The sequence below is a fragment of the Erpetoichthys calabaricus genome, chromosome 12 (genome assembly GCF_900747795.2).
Source record: "Erpetoichthys calabaricus chromosome 12, fErpCal1.3, whole genome shotgun sequence".
Lineage (NCBI taxonomy): Eukaryota > Metazoa > Chordata > Cladistia > Polypteriformes > Polypteridae > Erpetoichthys > Erpetoichthys calabaricus.
Window position 1 is genome coordinate 81,241,738 of NC_041405.2, and position 17,799 is coordinate 81,259,536.

General features: G+C 36.6%; 1 protein-coding gene across 1 annotated transcript in view; it reads right to left on the reverse strand.

The window, feature by feature from the left end:
- The window catches only part of med12 (mediator complex subunit 12), a 146,450-nt gene that overhangs the window by 93,523 nt on the left and 35,128 nt on the right, over positions 1-17,799 (reverse strand). The window contains 10 exon segments of the mRNA XM_051935384.1: positions 286-459; positions 1,297-1,359; positions 3,939-4,168; positions 4,297-4,423; positions 4,946-5,077; positions 10,003-10,139; positions 13,338-13,437; positions 14,875-15,021; positions 15,147-15,419; positions 15,818-15,928. Coding sequence (XP_051791344.1) covers positions 286-459; positions 1,297-1,359; positions 3,939-4,168; positions 4,297-4,423; positions 4,946-5,077; positions 10,003-10,139; positions 13,338-13,437; positions 14,875-15,021; positions 15,147-15,419; positions 15,818-15,928 — 1,494 coding nt within the window.

A 17,799-nucleotide genomic window follows, 5' to 3' on the forward strand; every position in this document is an offset into this window, starting at 1 on the left:
GTGGGTTGGCGCCCTGCCCGGGATTGATTCCCTGCCTTGCGTCCTGTGTTGGCTGGGATTAGCTCCAGCAGACCCCCCGTGACCCTGTGTTTGGATTCAGCGGGTTGGAAAATGGATGGATGGATGGATGTATCTTCCTACAAGGAAGTTACTGACAGTTCATTACAGTTATTATATGCTCAAGTTAGCTTCAGGGTTATAAGTGTAAATAACAATACACATACGTGTATATAAACATATACAAACATCTAAGTATGCAAGCGGACATTGTCTACAACTTTATACCTGAGGAATAGGAAAATGTGTTGCATATTGGATGTGTCGTGGCAGTTCATACACTAGAGGAAATGTAGTATCTGAACTCTTATCCTTAGCAGATGTCTTCCCTTCATGATCCAGTGTAGGTTTCTCAGGAGAAGGGCTGCCTTTGGATTCACAGTGCATAGGAGGAGAGAACATCTATTTTTAGAAGAAAAAAAGTAAGGAATATGTGGAGAAATTTAAGAGAAAACAAATACTACAAATTAACTAAATATCACAAATATTTTGCAGCTGCTGAAATAGCTTATTCTTCTCTGGTGCTTTACCTGTTCAATTTGGTAACATCATTTTGTACAAACCTTAAAGATCTATTTAAATATTATCATCAATGTTACAAACACTGTTTATTATATCAAAAAAAAAAAAAAATGGAAAAGCATGTTTAATCAGAAGCAAAATTTTAGGTTTAGCCTGTAGTGTACGTAAAGTAATTGCTTATGAGCCCTCTATTTAACCATCTACATTATAATGTTGATAAGTTGTACAAAAATAAAGTTAATAAGCTAAAATATCAGTAGAAAAAGGACAAAAGGAATGAATAGTCATTATTTGCTATGAGAATATCAAAGCACATATCATAGCAGAAATACGTGCTTCGCAATGTGTTTTAGCTTTCCTTATTAAAATTAAACGGCATGTGAAATCTTTGTACTGTTCTGTCACTTATACTGTACTTAAAAAGAAATGCGGATCATTTATAATAGTTATAAATTTGATTAAAATGGCATTGATTTTATAAATCATTTCAAGTTAAACATATAATTTTACATTAATGGGCCACTTACAGTCAAAGTTGAAACAAATTACCTTACAAATTACCTAATTAGAGATCAATGTAAAGAAAAATTCTGTCCATAATGAATGACATAGTCAATGATTGCTCAGTTATACTGTATATGGTACAAGATTCTTGCATAGGTGTAAAAGTAAGACTAAGCCTTTTATAGCATAAATCTTCAAATAATGACAACTTACTACATCATCAAAAATTGCACTTGGATTTTGCTCAATCTCCATAGACTCAGACAGACCAGTGTCCTAAGTGGAAAAAACATGGAAACATGATAAAAAAATGTTAGTGTAATAAGTAAAACTGAATTTGAACATGTGCACTACTGGTAAATTACAAAAAACAATACTAGAGAATAGCTTCTACAATTAACTTCACAGTATCTAGAAACTATACCTTAGTTTGAGACAGTATATTATGAATAACACCAGAAGCAGCTCAAGAAACAACAGATTTTAAAAACATAAGCAGCAAAACATTTAGTTTAATGCATTTCTATTGCTGAATAATAGGGCTTAGATTAAGCTCTAAAAGTTCAATATCCTTTGTATAGACCTGGGGTCTCATGTGCACTCTGAAACATGCATAAGCCATTTCATACGCAAAAGATGGGATTTATAACAGAGGAACTAGACGTGAAAATTGGTTTAAAGTTATGGCAAATTTCCACCATCTATAAGTCCTTTTTATCAACTCCAGGCAGCAAGATAATGAAGTGAACAAAAAATCTTGCTTCACTACACATTTCAGTAATGCGTAAGTCACATTTCCCATGTTCTTGAACTAATTACTTATCACAGTTAATTCACATGTTCTCTCAATGCAGTTGTCTTCAACACTGGTAACTATGCCTAATACATTGTGTGTGTAGCCAATCTATTTTGTGTATAAACTGGGGGTACTATGTTTTGTACAACATAACTGGCAATGGCAGCATTAGTTTGTTTGGAGGACATCAACAATAGCAAGCTTGCAAGGATCATGATTTTTTTGTCTCATGATAATGCCAGAGTCAGTTTACACTTTTTATAGCTGTCCTCTTAGAAGTTGTGTACTGAATTCACGCAAAAACCATCTGATCCTTGTTCAGTTACAGGTTTAAACAAAAATAGGGTATTTGACAACTGGTGCTTTTCAATATGAACTGGTAGACCAGTCAGGAATCTTGCAGTCATCCCTGAGCCATGTCATGCCATCTGTATGAGAAGGTATAATTAAAAAGTTATGCAGATACATCCAATTTCCTTACAGTCAGCGTGAGCAGGGGAAAATCGAAAGGCCATCTGCTGTAACTGCTAATTCTCCTAAAGGTAATCAGTGCAATTAATTGCACACATGATGCAATAAAGGCACCAACACATAATAGATACGCTTTTGTAAATGGAAAACACTTTCCTTCAATTAACGAATGACTACTATGTAATGCCTAAATGTGTAAGTTGGGCCTGGCTCAACCCACAACTTTTATCAAATAGTAGTGTGGGAAACAGACTTCAGGGTCATGCTGTGTGTGATGGTTAGCTTCTTGCTAAGTAGACCTGAATGACAGGATTGCAATTAAGATTAGCATATTACAAATAACTCATACATACTTTCTTTCAGGTTATAGTTACCCCTTCAAAGTCTAGGTCCTCTCCCCACTCAAAACCCAGCAAACAACACAGGAGAGGAGATAAAATAAAAGGCACTCTCACAAGGTCAGTGACAGAAAACACCCCTGGTTCAGTAAAAGAAAGATGTCTCTTTTTGAACATGTTGGGAGGCACACTGCAATCCGGCCCCAAAAATGTTTGATGCATTGTGAAGATTTGTGCAGTGCTGTTTCTGCCACCTGAAATGTGGATGACCCAAACTCTGTCCCTAAGGATACCAGCACAATAGTAATTCAAAGACGTTTGGATTTTGTACACCAAATTTAATAATAGAAACAGAATAAAGTATTATTGCAAAATTGATGCTTACTTGGCAAAATTATTTTATTAGTAGTTCAATAACAAAAATATTAACAACAAACACTATTCTTAATATTTCACAGCTCTGTGCATACAGCCAGAGTCAGTTCATGCAACATTTGACACAAGGCATTAACAGCCTGAATGAAATCTTTTTGCGTCTGCAGCACCTTGTCAGTCAACCCACTCTACGTGGGTCCCACAGCACTGGCGGCAGTCTGGGCATTGCATGACAGCACATTGCTTTGTTGTATCCACTCAGCTGCTATCAGTTGGTTTCTCGCTTGGTGTTTTTTCTTTTATTTGTGAATCCCACAGAGAAACCAGCAAAAAGAAAGTTATTGCAATTCTCCAATTCAGTTAGTAATAACTCAAGATTTGTAGTAAAGACGACATTCAGAAACATGGTCACATTGATATAGTGATTAGATCATGAATATGCAAAAACGCACCTTTAAGCCATATATGGTTACGGAAGGCAGGTGACGGGGAGTAATTAAAAGTTCATGCTCACTTTAAACTGATTTGAGATTTATAAAGGAACTTGGGGTGGCACGTGGTATGCGTACAGTTTTTTAAATCCAAATATTGTTGTGCATACATAGGTAAACAAAATTTAAGTAAGCAATTCAAGCAAGGTTTTATAAATGAAGTCCCTAGTGCTCTGAAGGAATGAGACAAGCTCCATTTTTTCTTATTCATTAATATGCAAATTCCTCTGTTTCTCCTAGAGATTTGGTTTCAGTATATTCTTACAGGAGAAACACCTTTATATATAGCTAATTTAGAGTCTGTAATTTTGAATGCGTTTCAGAAGACTAAAAAAATGGAAAAGTTACATCCAAAATATGGCTTCATTATTCTATCAAATATACCTCAAGTTTCCCATTGCCTCCTGGGTCTTGTTCCTTACGGTCTGTGTCATCAGTTGGTTCTTCACTTGGTGAGCGGGGACGTGGCAAATGATAGTCTAGTGCTAGGTCCCCTCGTGAAATGAGGGTACACATGTAGATGTTATGAGAAAAAACATCATGTCGAATCAATTCACAGAAAAGGAGTACCAAGTTTGAGAATTCCACCCTCTCACTCTCATTTCCAGGATCCACTATACAAATAAAGAATTAAATATTCTTATGTAAAGCAAAGTAGGTAAAACAAAAGAAAACATTAAACACTATAAAAAGATATTTAACATCTATAATTTAATGTTGCAATAAGATGAATAGCACATACTAAGCATGGGTGCTTGAGTGTCCAAAAACTGTAGCAGGACATCCTGGAAAACGGGCAAAGTAGCAGCAGAGAGTGATCCAGAAGAAACAGAACCCTTCTCATCAACAACTTCAGATTCTCCGCACCTCTGCACACATAAAACATAGAAAGCAGTTTTCTAATTTCATAATCAATCATTAGTTTAATTTCAAACAGACCTTTCAACAAATGTTTCTATAAAAATCTACATTTTTCCTTGGTACAAATATATATATAATTTTATCCCAATGAATTAAAAAGAATCTTATGAAACCTTTCACAATTGACTGACATCACAAAGAATGACAGAAGGCAGGATAATAGCGATTACAACCTACCGTTTATACACCAGTGAATAAAGAATATATATTCTGCGGTCAAAAAAGTAAAATACCACATTTACTAATGACCATTACTTTCATATACAATTACAATTCATGTTTTCCTGTAGTGCACCAACCACATTGTGAAGCATGCTTACAGGTTTCTTACTTAATTTCTATCTTAACCTTAATCCCACTATTGCCATCATAAAACTATAACTGACATCATTTAAACAATAGAAAAGGCATCACTATGTTTACAGCACATCAGTCCTCAAGGAAGTTTGGATGACATCCTTTACACTCACCTCAGCCTCAATTTCAGCCTGTCTCTTTTCAAGAAGTTTTGCTACCACCATGGCACGATGTCTCCCAGAGCGTTTACAACTCACAGCCCATTCACATAGTAGTGTCACAACAGCATCATCATCTGGAGACATCTATGGGAGGAAAAATACCTGTCCACCTTTTGTGCACTTTTTTGTTTATAAACCATTCTAAAGCCACACTTGAAAAAGTAAAATATATTCATTAATTACTACTGTATAATGGCAAATGTCGATAGTGGCAGTAGCACCATTCTTTGCTTACACAAAATATTATAAGTACAAAATATTATAAGTACACTGTATGTGTTTTGGGTTTATATGTCTTCATTCACAATCTCTAAAGATCTTTACCTGTGCCGAGAGAAAATTATTGCAATATTCACACTGTATATATACTTTTCTTTTTAGGTTGCATAAAAAATAGATACCTCTTAATTCAAATATTAATGTTTAAATTGACCACATGTATTCTTAAGTTATTCTATTTGGTGAAAATGATATTTTTATTTTTTTAACTTCTTTATAATCAAAAATTATGTGGGATGGTTCATCTATGTTGTTGTGGCATGGTAGTTTTGTTAAAAATGGATGAAACTTTCACAATTCTATTACAGTTCCACAGATTATAACTGCAATGCCAACAGTAACAGGTGAACACTTTTTACATTTTTATTATAATATCAAAAATAGTTAAACATGTATGTATCAAGGAACACTATCACAAACTAGGCTATATTAAGTTAGATACATAGTGTAAGAACCAATCTTAGAAGGATAAATCTTTAAGCTAAACACATACTAGTGTTTGCTTAAGTAGATTACAATATAATTTTTTTTTGTAGTAATAGATTATGGTATAGCCTCTCACCCCCTGTAAAAGTTAATAATAGATAGAACTTTCTTGTTATATATCTGTAATACAATGTGTTAATTAAGTCAGTGTGTGTTTGGAATTAGTATCATTGCTAGCATGGACTGATAGACCCATTTGCAGTTTAGTTTGTGAATGGGATAAGGCATACAGTTTTCTGACTGTTTAGAAATGGTTCCACTGTATAAGCAAACTTAATGAAACAAAACAAGATATAAGCTAGAATAGAACTTTTCTTTACTTTGCAAAATGTATTTTTTTCCATTTTTGTGTGAACTGTTTTACTTTGAACTTTTACTAAAGTTTTTAAAAACAAAGATATTTAGTCTGTGGAATCATTTCAAGGTGTCACACTATTGCTAGAATCCCATGAAGCAAACTAAAGCTGCAGAACTTTGGTAATTTTGGGAAAATGCAGCTACACATAGAATAAGCATTGCAAATGTAAGAGAGTCAAAAATACCAAAAAAAGCAGCAGTTATTAGTAAATTTCTATCTTGATCCAAGCTGGAGGCACTTTAATAACGCAAACAAAGAAACATACTGTAACACTCTCAGATAAGAAAGGTCATTCTGATAAGGCAACTAATGAAGTATTTGCAAGAATTTGAATAATGTTTTCACAGCAGGCAATGGGGGCCCGTCTACCATTGTTGGTAGTCAAAAAGCAGACAGAAGGCAAGCAAAATGCCTCAAAATGACAGTCTGACAATCAGGCTTTACAAGAACATGATCAAGAGTGAAACAGTCAGACAAGAGAGGTTGAGACACACAATGATACTTAGAAAAGAAAGACGTAGGTTGGAACACCAAGGAAGCACATACGGCAAGAAATAGAATACATTTTCAAATATTTCATAATATCCATCTTTGATGGGTAATTGGGCCTAGATGAAATAAATCGACTGATGTTTCTGATTGAATCACTGAAAAGAAATTCTGTTCTGCTTTTTGCAGATGATGTTGTCCTGTTTGCTTCATCAGGCCGTGATCTTCAGCTCTCTCTGGATCAGTTCGCAGCTGAGTGTGAAGCAGCTGGGATGGGAATCAGCACCTCCAAATCTGAGACCATGGTCCTCAGCTGGAAAAGGGTGGAGTGCCCTCTCAGGGTTGGTAGCGAGATCCTGCCCCAAGTGGAGGAGTTCAAGTATCTCGGGATCTTGTTCACGAGTGAGGGAAGAATGGAGCGTGAGATCGACAGGCGGATCGGTGCGGCATCTGCAGTAATGCGGGCTCTGCATTGGTCTGTCGTAGTGAAAAAGGAGCTGAGCCGCAAGGCGAAGCTCTCAATTTACCAGTCGATCTATGTTCCTACCCTCACCTATGGTCATGAGCTATGGGTAGTGACCGAAATAACGAGATCGCGAATACAAGCGGCTGAAATGAGTTTCCTCCGTAGGGTGTCTGGGCTTTCCCTTAAAGATAGGGTGAGAAGCTCAGTCATCCGGGAGGGGCTCAGAGTAGAGCCGCTGCTCCTCCACATCGAGAGGAGTCAGATGAGGTGGCTCGGGCATTTGATCAGGATGCCTCCCTGGTAAGGTGTTCCAGGCACGTCTAACCAGGAGGAGGCCCAGGGGAAGACCCCGGACACACCTGGCCTGGGAACGCCTCGGGATTCCCCCGGAAGAGCTAGAAGTAGTGGCCGGGGAGAGGGAAGTCTGGGTATCTCTGCTCAAGCTGCTGCCCCTGCGACCCGACCTCAGATAAGCGGAAGAGAATGGATGGATGGATGGATGGATATTTGCAGATAGCATTAACTAAAACGGTTTTCATTCTCATCAGATCTATCATGTCTTGAGACCAAAAAAAAAATGACGAAGAAAATAACTTTTTTTGATTATTAAATTACCTAACGTCATAGAAAATATATTGTTCAATAGGCATCCAAAAATTGACTTCTATTTATTTCTTATGCATTAATATATTCATTAATTTTATATTATTGTCTGGAACAAATTTTTTTAATTTCTTTTCAATTTTCCACTGCCATCTTCTGTATTCTGCAAGTTAAACTGGCTATAAAAGTTTAAATTAAGAAAACTGTCATGGTCTATTTATCCTGAATAGTTCTTTATTAGCTCATGTCTGACTTATACAATTATTTAGCTGGGAGTTTAAAATTATCAAGCATGTTAAAAAAAAATGTCATTAGTACTTTATAAATGTCTGCTCCCACATGTTCTATTATCATAACTGTGTTATCTATTCTATGAAGAAAAACATAATGAGTTTCAGAACGCAAGACTTGATTACTAGTAGAATCATATATTACAATAATTAATTATAATTAATTGATATAGTGGTAAAATAAATATATCAGCAGGCAAATGGGTTAACAGCCCAATCAATCAGTTCATTTTAGCAGTATTTAATTTAATAGTCATCTTAAACTGTACAGCACAAATATGGCTTATTAGTAAAATTTTACATTATTGGGCCATCTGCACTTCAAAATGAATGTCCATCTTGTTCTCAGCTGCTTTAAGGGTGATATTTTTTTCAAATAGTCAGTTTGTTCTTCCAGTTTGAAAGTTGATATCATGTATGATTAGACTATGAAAACACACCCTACCACAAGAACACTTTGACCAAAAACCTACTCATTTGCACCAATTTGTATTGTCCCTCTAGTTAAAAAGTCAAAGACCTTATGTTTCCATTAATGTTATAATAAATGGACCGAACCAAGGATCATCCTTACCCATAAGCTGGCTTGGGTACAATGAACTTATTGTGAAGAAATGCACTCTTGGTGCAAAAAAAAAAAAAAAAAAAAAAAACCTTATGTAGATAAACATTATTTGGTTAAGCAGTTAGCTTAATAGTTAGCACGCATAAACGCACTGACACATAAACAATGTGTAGATAGCTATGCACTCACATCAACCAACATCACTGACATTATTTTTATAATGATTGATAGTTGGTTATGAAGATTCCTAGAAAGAAAAACTTCTTACCTCTCTGGCATAACAGATTATTATTTAAAGAGGGTTGGCTCTTTCATTATTTTCTTATTACTAAGTAAGCATGTACAGTATGTGCTTTTAGGTGAAACTCCTTATTGATTCTAGAAAATCCAATGGCTGAACAAGCATGCAGACAGTGCTGGTATTGGAATACAGTGGTACCTTGAGATACGTGTGAAGCAACGTACGAGTTTTTTGGGATATGAGCCGTCAGTAGGTCGATTTTTTGTCTCGAGTTACGAGCCAAAATTCGAAATACGAGCCATCAAAGAGCTTGTCCCCGCACATTCCGAGGAACTGACGACAGAGGAGTTGACGGAACTACAGACGCAGCAACATACGGAGGTTCTGCAGGAGATCGGTATCGCGGAGGAGGTTATCTCTTAAAGTGAGATAAAGGACGTGTTTGCAATGTGGGAAAAAGTTTCGAACTTTAAAGAAAAGAAACACCCTGAAAAAATTACAACTGATCATACAGCGGCACTATTTAGTGACACTTGCCTAACACATTTCAGAAACATTCTAAAAGGGAGTACTAAACAAAGCTCCTTGGACAGGTTTCTATTGAAACGCCCTGTGAATGAAAGTGACACAAGCATGGCAAAAAAGAAAAAAACTAGTGAAGAAGAAAATTAAGTTAAGCAAAAGTGAAGTGAAAGAAAAAAACATTACAATACGCTAATCGGCTTTGCCAACATCTATTTATTTCTTTAGATTCTCTTTTATGTATCAGGTTTTATTTTGTTTGTATACAATATTTGTTCATTATAAATACATTTTTCTTATGTTGAAAACATTTAACAAAAAATTAGGGTAGTTTTTTGGGGGCTGGCACGAAATAATCTCATTTCAATTAATTTCAATGGGGAAAATTGATTTGAGATACGAGTTTTGACTTACGAGCTCGGTCACAGAACGAATTAAACTCGTATCTCAAGGTATCACTGTATTACATTACGTAACCTCAATAAATTAGTGACAATGTGTTGCCATATATCCCCCATGTATATCACAATAGTGTTTCCACCTATCCAGGAAAATTTTAAACACACACTAAAGTTGGACTCAAAATGTTAACAATAACACAGATCATATACTATAGATATACAGTATATCATAATTATGATCAGATTGTCCAACTATAGGTCAATAATCCAGAATCTCTCTTAAACTTAACATGGAAAAAAAATCTCTACCTCATGACCATCTTTACTTTGGCCAGAGCCAAAGATTCGATTATACAGTGAATCCAAATTGTTGCTGAAGTCAGATTTTTCAAAGCTATGGCTGTCCAGGACCTCCAAGGTGTGCAGAACGCGTCCAATAGTGAAGCCTACAGAAAACATCAATTTGTCAAAGATTTAATAGCCAACATAATTACAGTTGAAAGACTTTTATTATAATGTATGCTTCATCTTTGTCAAGATAACCTTGTGAAATAAGGAAATTCAAAATCTCTTCAGATATAACAATTTAGTTACTGTGAAGTATTAACCAGAACAGCTCTTTCAAAAAGGCCAGAAGTAAAGAACAGGGAAGCAAATATTTTCATTGGTGATATATATTTTTTTCTTCTCCTTCATAACCAGAAGGTCTTGGTTTCACATAACCATACCTTACCATATGCTTATATCTAGTTTAAGGAACCTAATTATAAAAAGTCAATCCATATACAGTATAAGGGGAAACAATGACTAGTAGTTAGCACAGCTACTTCAGAACTCCAGAAAACTGGTTTCAAATCCTGTTCCGGTCACATTTCGTGTGGAGTTTTGTTTATCAGGTACTTTGGTTTTCCTTTTACATCCCAAACATCCATATTACTAAACGAGAATGGTAAACCGGATATGGAAGCAGGGACATGCCCGTGGACGCAAAAGACATAGTGCGCAAGCGCCACACAAAGCCCCCCCCCATAGTGAAACGGGAGAGACTATGCACAATGGTAAACCGGATATGGAAGCAGGGACATGCCCATGGACGCAAAAGACATAGTGCGCAAGCGCCACACCAAGCCCCCCCCCCCCCCCATAGTGAAACGGGAGAGACTACGCACATGCGCAGGTGCCACACAACCCAACAACAGTGCAAAACGGGAGAAACTACGAACCATCAGAGTAGGAAACAAAGTAAAACGTCATAAAGAGATGCCGCAAGCGGGATAAAGCGAGGTCAGAAATATAAAACAACCCCCCCACGAGTTAAACGGGAGAGACTACACACATGCACAGACACCACACAAAGCAGCCCCGCACCAGAGCAAAACGGGAGAGACTACAAACCGTCAGAGTAGGAAACCAAGTAAAACGTCATAAACAGGGACAAACACATAGAGAGCAGGTTACAAAACAAAGCCACCCTCCCCACAGTAAAACGAGAAAGACTATGGACCATCTGACATGCCGCAAGCAGGATACAGCGAGGTCAGAAATAAAACACAGAGTAGGAAACAAACTAAAACTTCATAAAGAGATTAAAGAATGGGGACGAACACATGGAGAGCGGGTTACAGATGATGAAAACTGGAATGCAACAGCTACAAAAAAACCTATGGAATTAAACACATGGACACCGAGATACAGAATATAAAAGCACAAACAACGACAGTTAAACGTCCACACCACACAGCGGATGCGGACCCTGAAGGTTCAGGCGCCTACATCGGGCGTCAGAACGCCTAGTGAAGTACAAAAGGCAAATGCGCCTACACAGCATGGTAAGAACCGACATAATACGGAAGGCACAGGCGTCGCCGACATATTGTGAGTGGCACTAATGCGTATGGAGTCCACAAAGGTTCATACATCAAACCCGAGATGGTACGGACACGCGTCTGAAACCACGGAAGCAAAACTGTCTCGGCTCCAAAACCAAACAGCTCAACAACTAACACAGCTTCGACACCGAGCCTGCGTGGACAGATCTAATGAACGTGGGATACAAAGTGAAACGGTAAACACTACAGAGTCCGCAGTGCTCCACAATGCACCGCATAATAGTTCAGAAAGAGCTACAGTGACACGGGCGAACGCTCCATATTAAACATGTGTCATCCTCACACGTCCAAACTATAGATAGATAGATAGATAGATACTTTATTAATCCCAATGGGAAATTCACATTTTCCAGCAGCAGCATACTAATACAATAAATAATATTAAATTAAAGAATGATGATAATGCAGGTGAAAAAAAGACAATAACTTTGTAGAATGTTAAATGTTAACGTTTACCCCCCCTAAGTCAATCACATTACAGTGATGCATTATTAACATTACGATAAACATCACAGTATCGCAAACAAATCAACATTATTACTCGAAAAAGGCAAAATATATTCACCACGGACCACGTGTCATTAAAACAAAAGCAGAATAAAGCGAGATCAGAAATAAAAGACAGAGTAGAAAGCAAAGTAAAACGTCATAAACAGGTACGCGGGCGAACGCTCCGTATTAAACGTGCGTCATCCTCACACGTGGCTGCCCAGCGGGCACGGGTTCAAAACACCGGGGGTAGGCGAGCAAAGCGAGCAGGGGGCGGAGCCCCCTTGTAGGTCAACTGATATCATAAAAGTGGTATAGTGTGGGTATGTAAATAAGTAAACCAAACAATTGGATAATATATCTACGGTTGGTTCCTGCCCTCCACCTTGCATTTCTGGCGAACAATGCGCGCAGGGGGCAAACCCCCTAGTCTTGATCATAAAGTTGAGAATGATTTAATTATGGCAAGTGTTCTTTTTGATTTTGTCAAACCTTGATATTAAATATATTAAAATATATTGCAAACTTTCAGTTTAGACATTCTGACCCATTAAATTGCCTATAATATCACCCCTTGAAAATTGCATTGCCATTTTGAGTGGTAATAACAATGAAGAACAAACTGTGTTTTATAGTAATGGATTAAAATGCAGTTTTACCATGATATCAACAGGTCCCAAAGGAACTGTCCTGATCGTAGCAGAAAACTTACATTGGGCAACAAAGGGACAGAAGTTGTTTTAGGTTGGCTGCGCAGTCTTGTGAAACTTAGACATACTCATTCTTTTAATTTTTTTCAAGATTTTATTCATATGCCAATATTTTCTGAATAGTTAATTGTGCACATAGACTGAATGTAGGGAAAAGTTACAATTATTTATTTCAAACTTACAGACACTATCACAAAATGCCTCAGCCCATCCTCAAACATTTTACATTTTTCTTTTTTGCAATCTGAAGTCTTTTTGCCTGGAGTTTTGACTGAAGCAACGGAGATAATGTGATAATATGTGGCACCATCATTCAAATATTTAAGAATTTTAAAGGAAATGCGAGTTCAGCAATTTCCAAACATCCTAAAATTGCAGTCTTGTTTTTTTTATCTGGGTTTACTTAACTCTACAAGATATTAACACAGAATTAAATAATTCAGGTTTTTCAGATTTACGTTTTTATTTTATATATGAAAAGCTTATAAAAATATGAATTATTGATTTAGACAAAGGACAGGGGAAAATAAATATCTGCAAGAAAGAGACGTTTTACCTGCCGTGGTTTCCTGACATTTATCAAAGGACCACCGGACTTCCACAGCCTGGCCTCGTTCTTTGATCTGCTCTTCAATCTCTCGAACCTTTGCTCGTACCTTTCAAATGACAGGATTGTGTGACTAGCACAGGATGACTGAGGACAGACATTGCTTACATTGATCTCTTTAAAATTAATAAATGACTAAAATTCTGCACAGTTTTGTACAAGAGGGAACATATTGTTTAAAACCAAAAAAACATTCTGCTTGAGGGGAAATAAGCCCTATAAATATGAAAAAAAGTTTAAGAGCTTAAAAAAAAATAACATCATGATATGGAATACAGCAATATTATAAAAAACATATACATTATTACTCCCATAATCTTTACATTACCCGTATTCACCTAGCCCCCCTGAAAATCCCCAGATGGAGTGTAATTCTGATATGAAAAAAAATTACAGGATTACCATTAAGATTAGAACAGGAAAGCTTCTAAGCTTTAACAGTGACATCAAAGGAGTATTCCTTAATGCAAGAATTACAGTCAATGAAAAGGAGAACAAGTGGCCATCCTTGCCCATTATCTCAGAAGTCAGTTACTTAGTTAATGACAGCAAAGCCGCAGGAGAGACGAAAAAATAAAATAGAATCTGAACAGAGTCATTCTTAAAAAGCTCAAAGAATGAAGGCATTTCATAGGTTAACCTCACACTAGTATGAGACACCTAAACAAGATGTTGCAGCACTGGCACAACTAATCATTCTGCAAAGTTGGCTTCATGAGAAACAGAAACTTGAAAACTTCCACATCCATATCACCCAATTTATTCAAAATTAGAACCAAAAAAATAACCTTTTATTATAATTTGCTTTGCTCTGTTATTTAATGATGGGTATTACATAATTCCAGTAATAAGTACTGTAAAGATAAATATTTAAGTTATTAATGTACCAGGAACAACTTTCATGAACAATCTCTGTGGTTACAGCTAACAAGCAGATTTTGAACGATACAAATTTGTTTTATTTAAATTAATTAATTTAGATATGAATCAACTGTTTAAATAATGTACATTAAATGTATTGATTTGTTGCAGAATAAGATTGACAATTTTAAAATTCAGATAAAAACTTAAAAATAATGCAAGTTCATTATGTACATTAACATAAGTAAGAAAAGTGCTTTAGTAATCCAGTGAGTGTGTATTATATACAAACATGTATCAGCATTTGTCACTTGGCACTCAGATTCATGATAATTTTCATTTGAAGGCTAGGTGTGTTAAGTAATTAAGAGATCACAACTAAGTAAAATTAAATCAATACAAAATTTTTTAAAAGCTTTTACTGGAAAATTGTATAAAAACACATTTTGCTCACTTTATACATGTATTATTGCACAATTATCCCCAAATTAAAACCCAATGAAAAATAGTTTTACCAAAATACTAAGAATATTTTTCTATAATTAGTCAGTTTGGTATTAGGGAAATGTTATATATTAAGCTACAAGTAGTTTAAGTAGTATGCCATGTTACTTGCTTGTCTTACCTGTTGTGTGAAAACAGTGTTTCCCCCCGGCATGGGCAGATTAGAAGGAGCTATAGGTAGTAAATCCAAAGGAGAGCCTGTTTTGTTTCTACTATCCATTAATGAGTAGTGCCAAACTAGAGCACTGGGACAGCAAAGTACAATGCTCTGGAATACAATATGCAATAAAAAATGCATCAGAAAAAAATGTATCTTGCATGATAAAAGCAATATATATTATAAAATTGTATTTTTAATTCGTCTCCCAGATAGGAACAGTAGCAAATACTTACTTGTAACATGCAGCTAAGACCAAAAACTAGTGGCCGATGCTGAGAGCAAAGGTAGAAATCTGTAAAGGGAGTCTGGGTATGATTTCCACCAGCTGGTTGTGGGGCTGGGGTTGGAGGCAGGGGATTTCCAGGTTGTGCTGCAATTACATGGGCCTGGTGACTCCCAGGAACAGAACCCAAACTTCCATCACTCAGCAGCAAGGCAAGCCGGCGTGTGCAGAAATAGGCCAGCCGCCTAGAGAGGTAGGCAGACTGCACAAACTCACTAGAATACTGCAGATCAAAAAGAATACAGTAATTTTAAATTTTACTCTTCTTTGTACATATATACAGACAAATGCTATATACTGCGTTATAATTAACTTTTCAACAATTGTGCATACATTAATCTTGAATGAATAAAAAAAAATGTTAAACTTAAGAGAGCTATAGAAACATTACCGAGCAAGGTTCAGAAAGAAGCAGAAGTTGTAACTGCCACATTTTAAGTGTTCATGTTCAGTGTACAATAGCAAGTCCTTGCAAAACAAGGATAATAATAGTATTGATTCTGAGGGAAGCAAATTAGCAGTAACGCCCAAAGCTGAACAAAGCTGCCATCAAATTATATTATATAATGTTATTTGTAACAGTGTAATTTCATAATGTTGTTCTTTAATTAAAACTTTTACCTGAAGCATGAGTGGGAGAAGCAGTTTCAGAAGTTCATCTTCACCTGGTCGTATTTTCTCAAAACACTCCAAAACCCAGGTAAGAAATTCATGCCTGTCCAGCATGCCATCCTAGAAATCAAACAATACAAAAACTAAACTTTAGAAATTATGGACATAATATTCTAAATCAGGCCCAAATAAAACTAAGAAAAAATTCAAATGAAAAATGACTGATGAATTCACTAAGATATTGAAAAAGACAGGTTTTAGTGTAGTGCTAAAAGCCACTTTGTATATCAATAAGCTTTAGTACTAAGAACAGTATTATGTAGGCAAATTATACCAATAATAGGACTGAAGAAAAATAAAGCAATTTGAACAGTAGTAAATAAATTTCTTAGGAGTAAATGTGAACAATGCCGTTCACAATGTTAGCTACCCATAATATAGTGAAAAAAACATGCAAAATGTCATATTCTATTATTCATTTGTGTAACCTATCAATTGAGGATGAAAAGTAAAGAATGACTGGAAACTGTCATCTTTTCAGTATAAAGCAGCATTATACCAAACCTCATTAGCAAAATGAGGGCAGGGGGAAAATGCTTAGTGGTGATGATCCACTGTGTAGAGTACCTTTCATTGCACTGGATTGCAAAATCCTATTCAACAATTTAAAACAATCATGCAATACATCATCTTCTTTCGTAGGGGTTGCCACAGCAGATCATCTTCTTCCATATCTTTCTGTCCTCTGCATCTTGTTCCGTTACACCCATCACCTGCATGTCCCCTCTCACCACATCCATAAACCTTCGCTTAGGCCTTCCTCTTTTCCTCTTCCCTGGCAGCTCTATCCTTAGCATCCTTCTCCCAATATACTGAGCATCTCTCCTCTGCACATGACCAAACCAACGCAATCTCGCCTCACTGACTTCGTCTCCCAACCGTTCAACTTGAGCTGACCCTCTAATGTACTCATTTCTAATCCTATCCATCCTCGTCACACCCAGTCCAAATCTTAGCATCTTTAACTCTGCCACCTCCAGCTCTGTCTCCTGCTTTCTGGTCAGTGCCACCATCTCCAACCCATATAACATAGCTGGTCTCACTACCGTCCTGCAGACCTTCCCTTTCACTCTTGCTGATACCTGTCTGTCACAAATTACTCCTGACACTCTTCTCCACCCATTCCATCCTCCCTGCACTCTTTTTCACCTCTCTTCCACAATCCCCACTACTATGTACTGTTGATCCCAAGTATTTAAACTCATCCACCTTAGCCAATTCTACTCCCTGCATCCTCACCATTCCACTGACCTCCCTCTCACTTACAGTTGTGCTTGAAAGTTTGTGAACCATTTAGAAATTTCTATATTTCTGCATAAATATGACCTAAAACATCATCAGATTTTCACTCAAGTCCTAAAAGTAGATAAAGAGAAACCAGTTAAACAAATGAGACAAAAATATTATACTTGGTCATTTATTTATTGAGGAAAATGATCAAATATTACATATTTGTGAGTGGCAAAAGTATGTGAACATCTAGGATTAGCAGTTAGTTTGAAGGTGAAATTAGAGTCAGGTGTTTTCAATCAATGGGATGACAATCAGGTGTGAATGGGCACCCTGTGTTATTTAAAGAACAGGGATCTATCAAAGTCTGCTCTTCACAACACATGTTTGTGGAAGTGTATCATGGCACGAACAAACGAGATGTCTGAGGACCTCAGAAAAAGAGTTGTTGATGCTTATCAGGCTGGAAAAGGTTACAAAACCATCTCTAAAGAGTTTGGACTCCACCAATCCACAGTCAGGCAGATTGTGTACAAATAGAGGAAATTCAAGACCATTGTTACCCTCCCCAGGAGTGGTCAACGAACAAAGATCACTCTAAGAGCAAGGCATGTAATAGTTGGTGAGGTCACAAAGGACCCCAGGGTAACTTCTAAGCAACTGAAGGTCTCTCTCACATTGGCTAATGTTCATGTTCATGA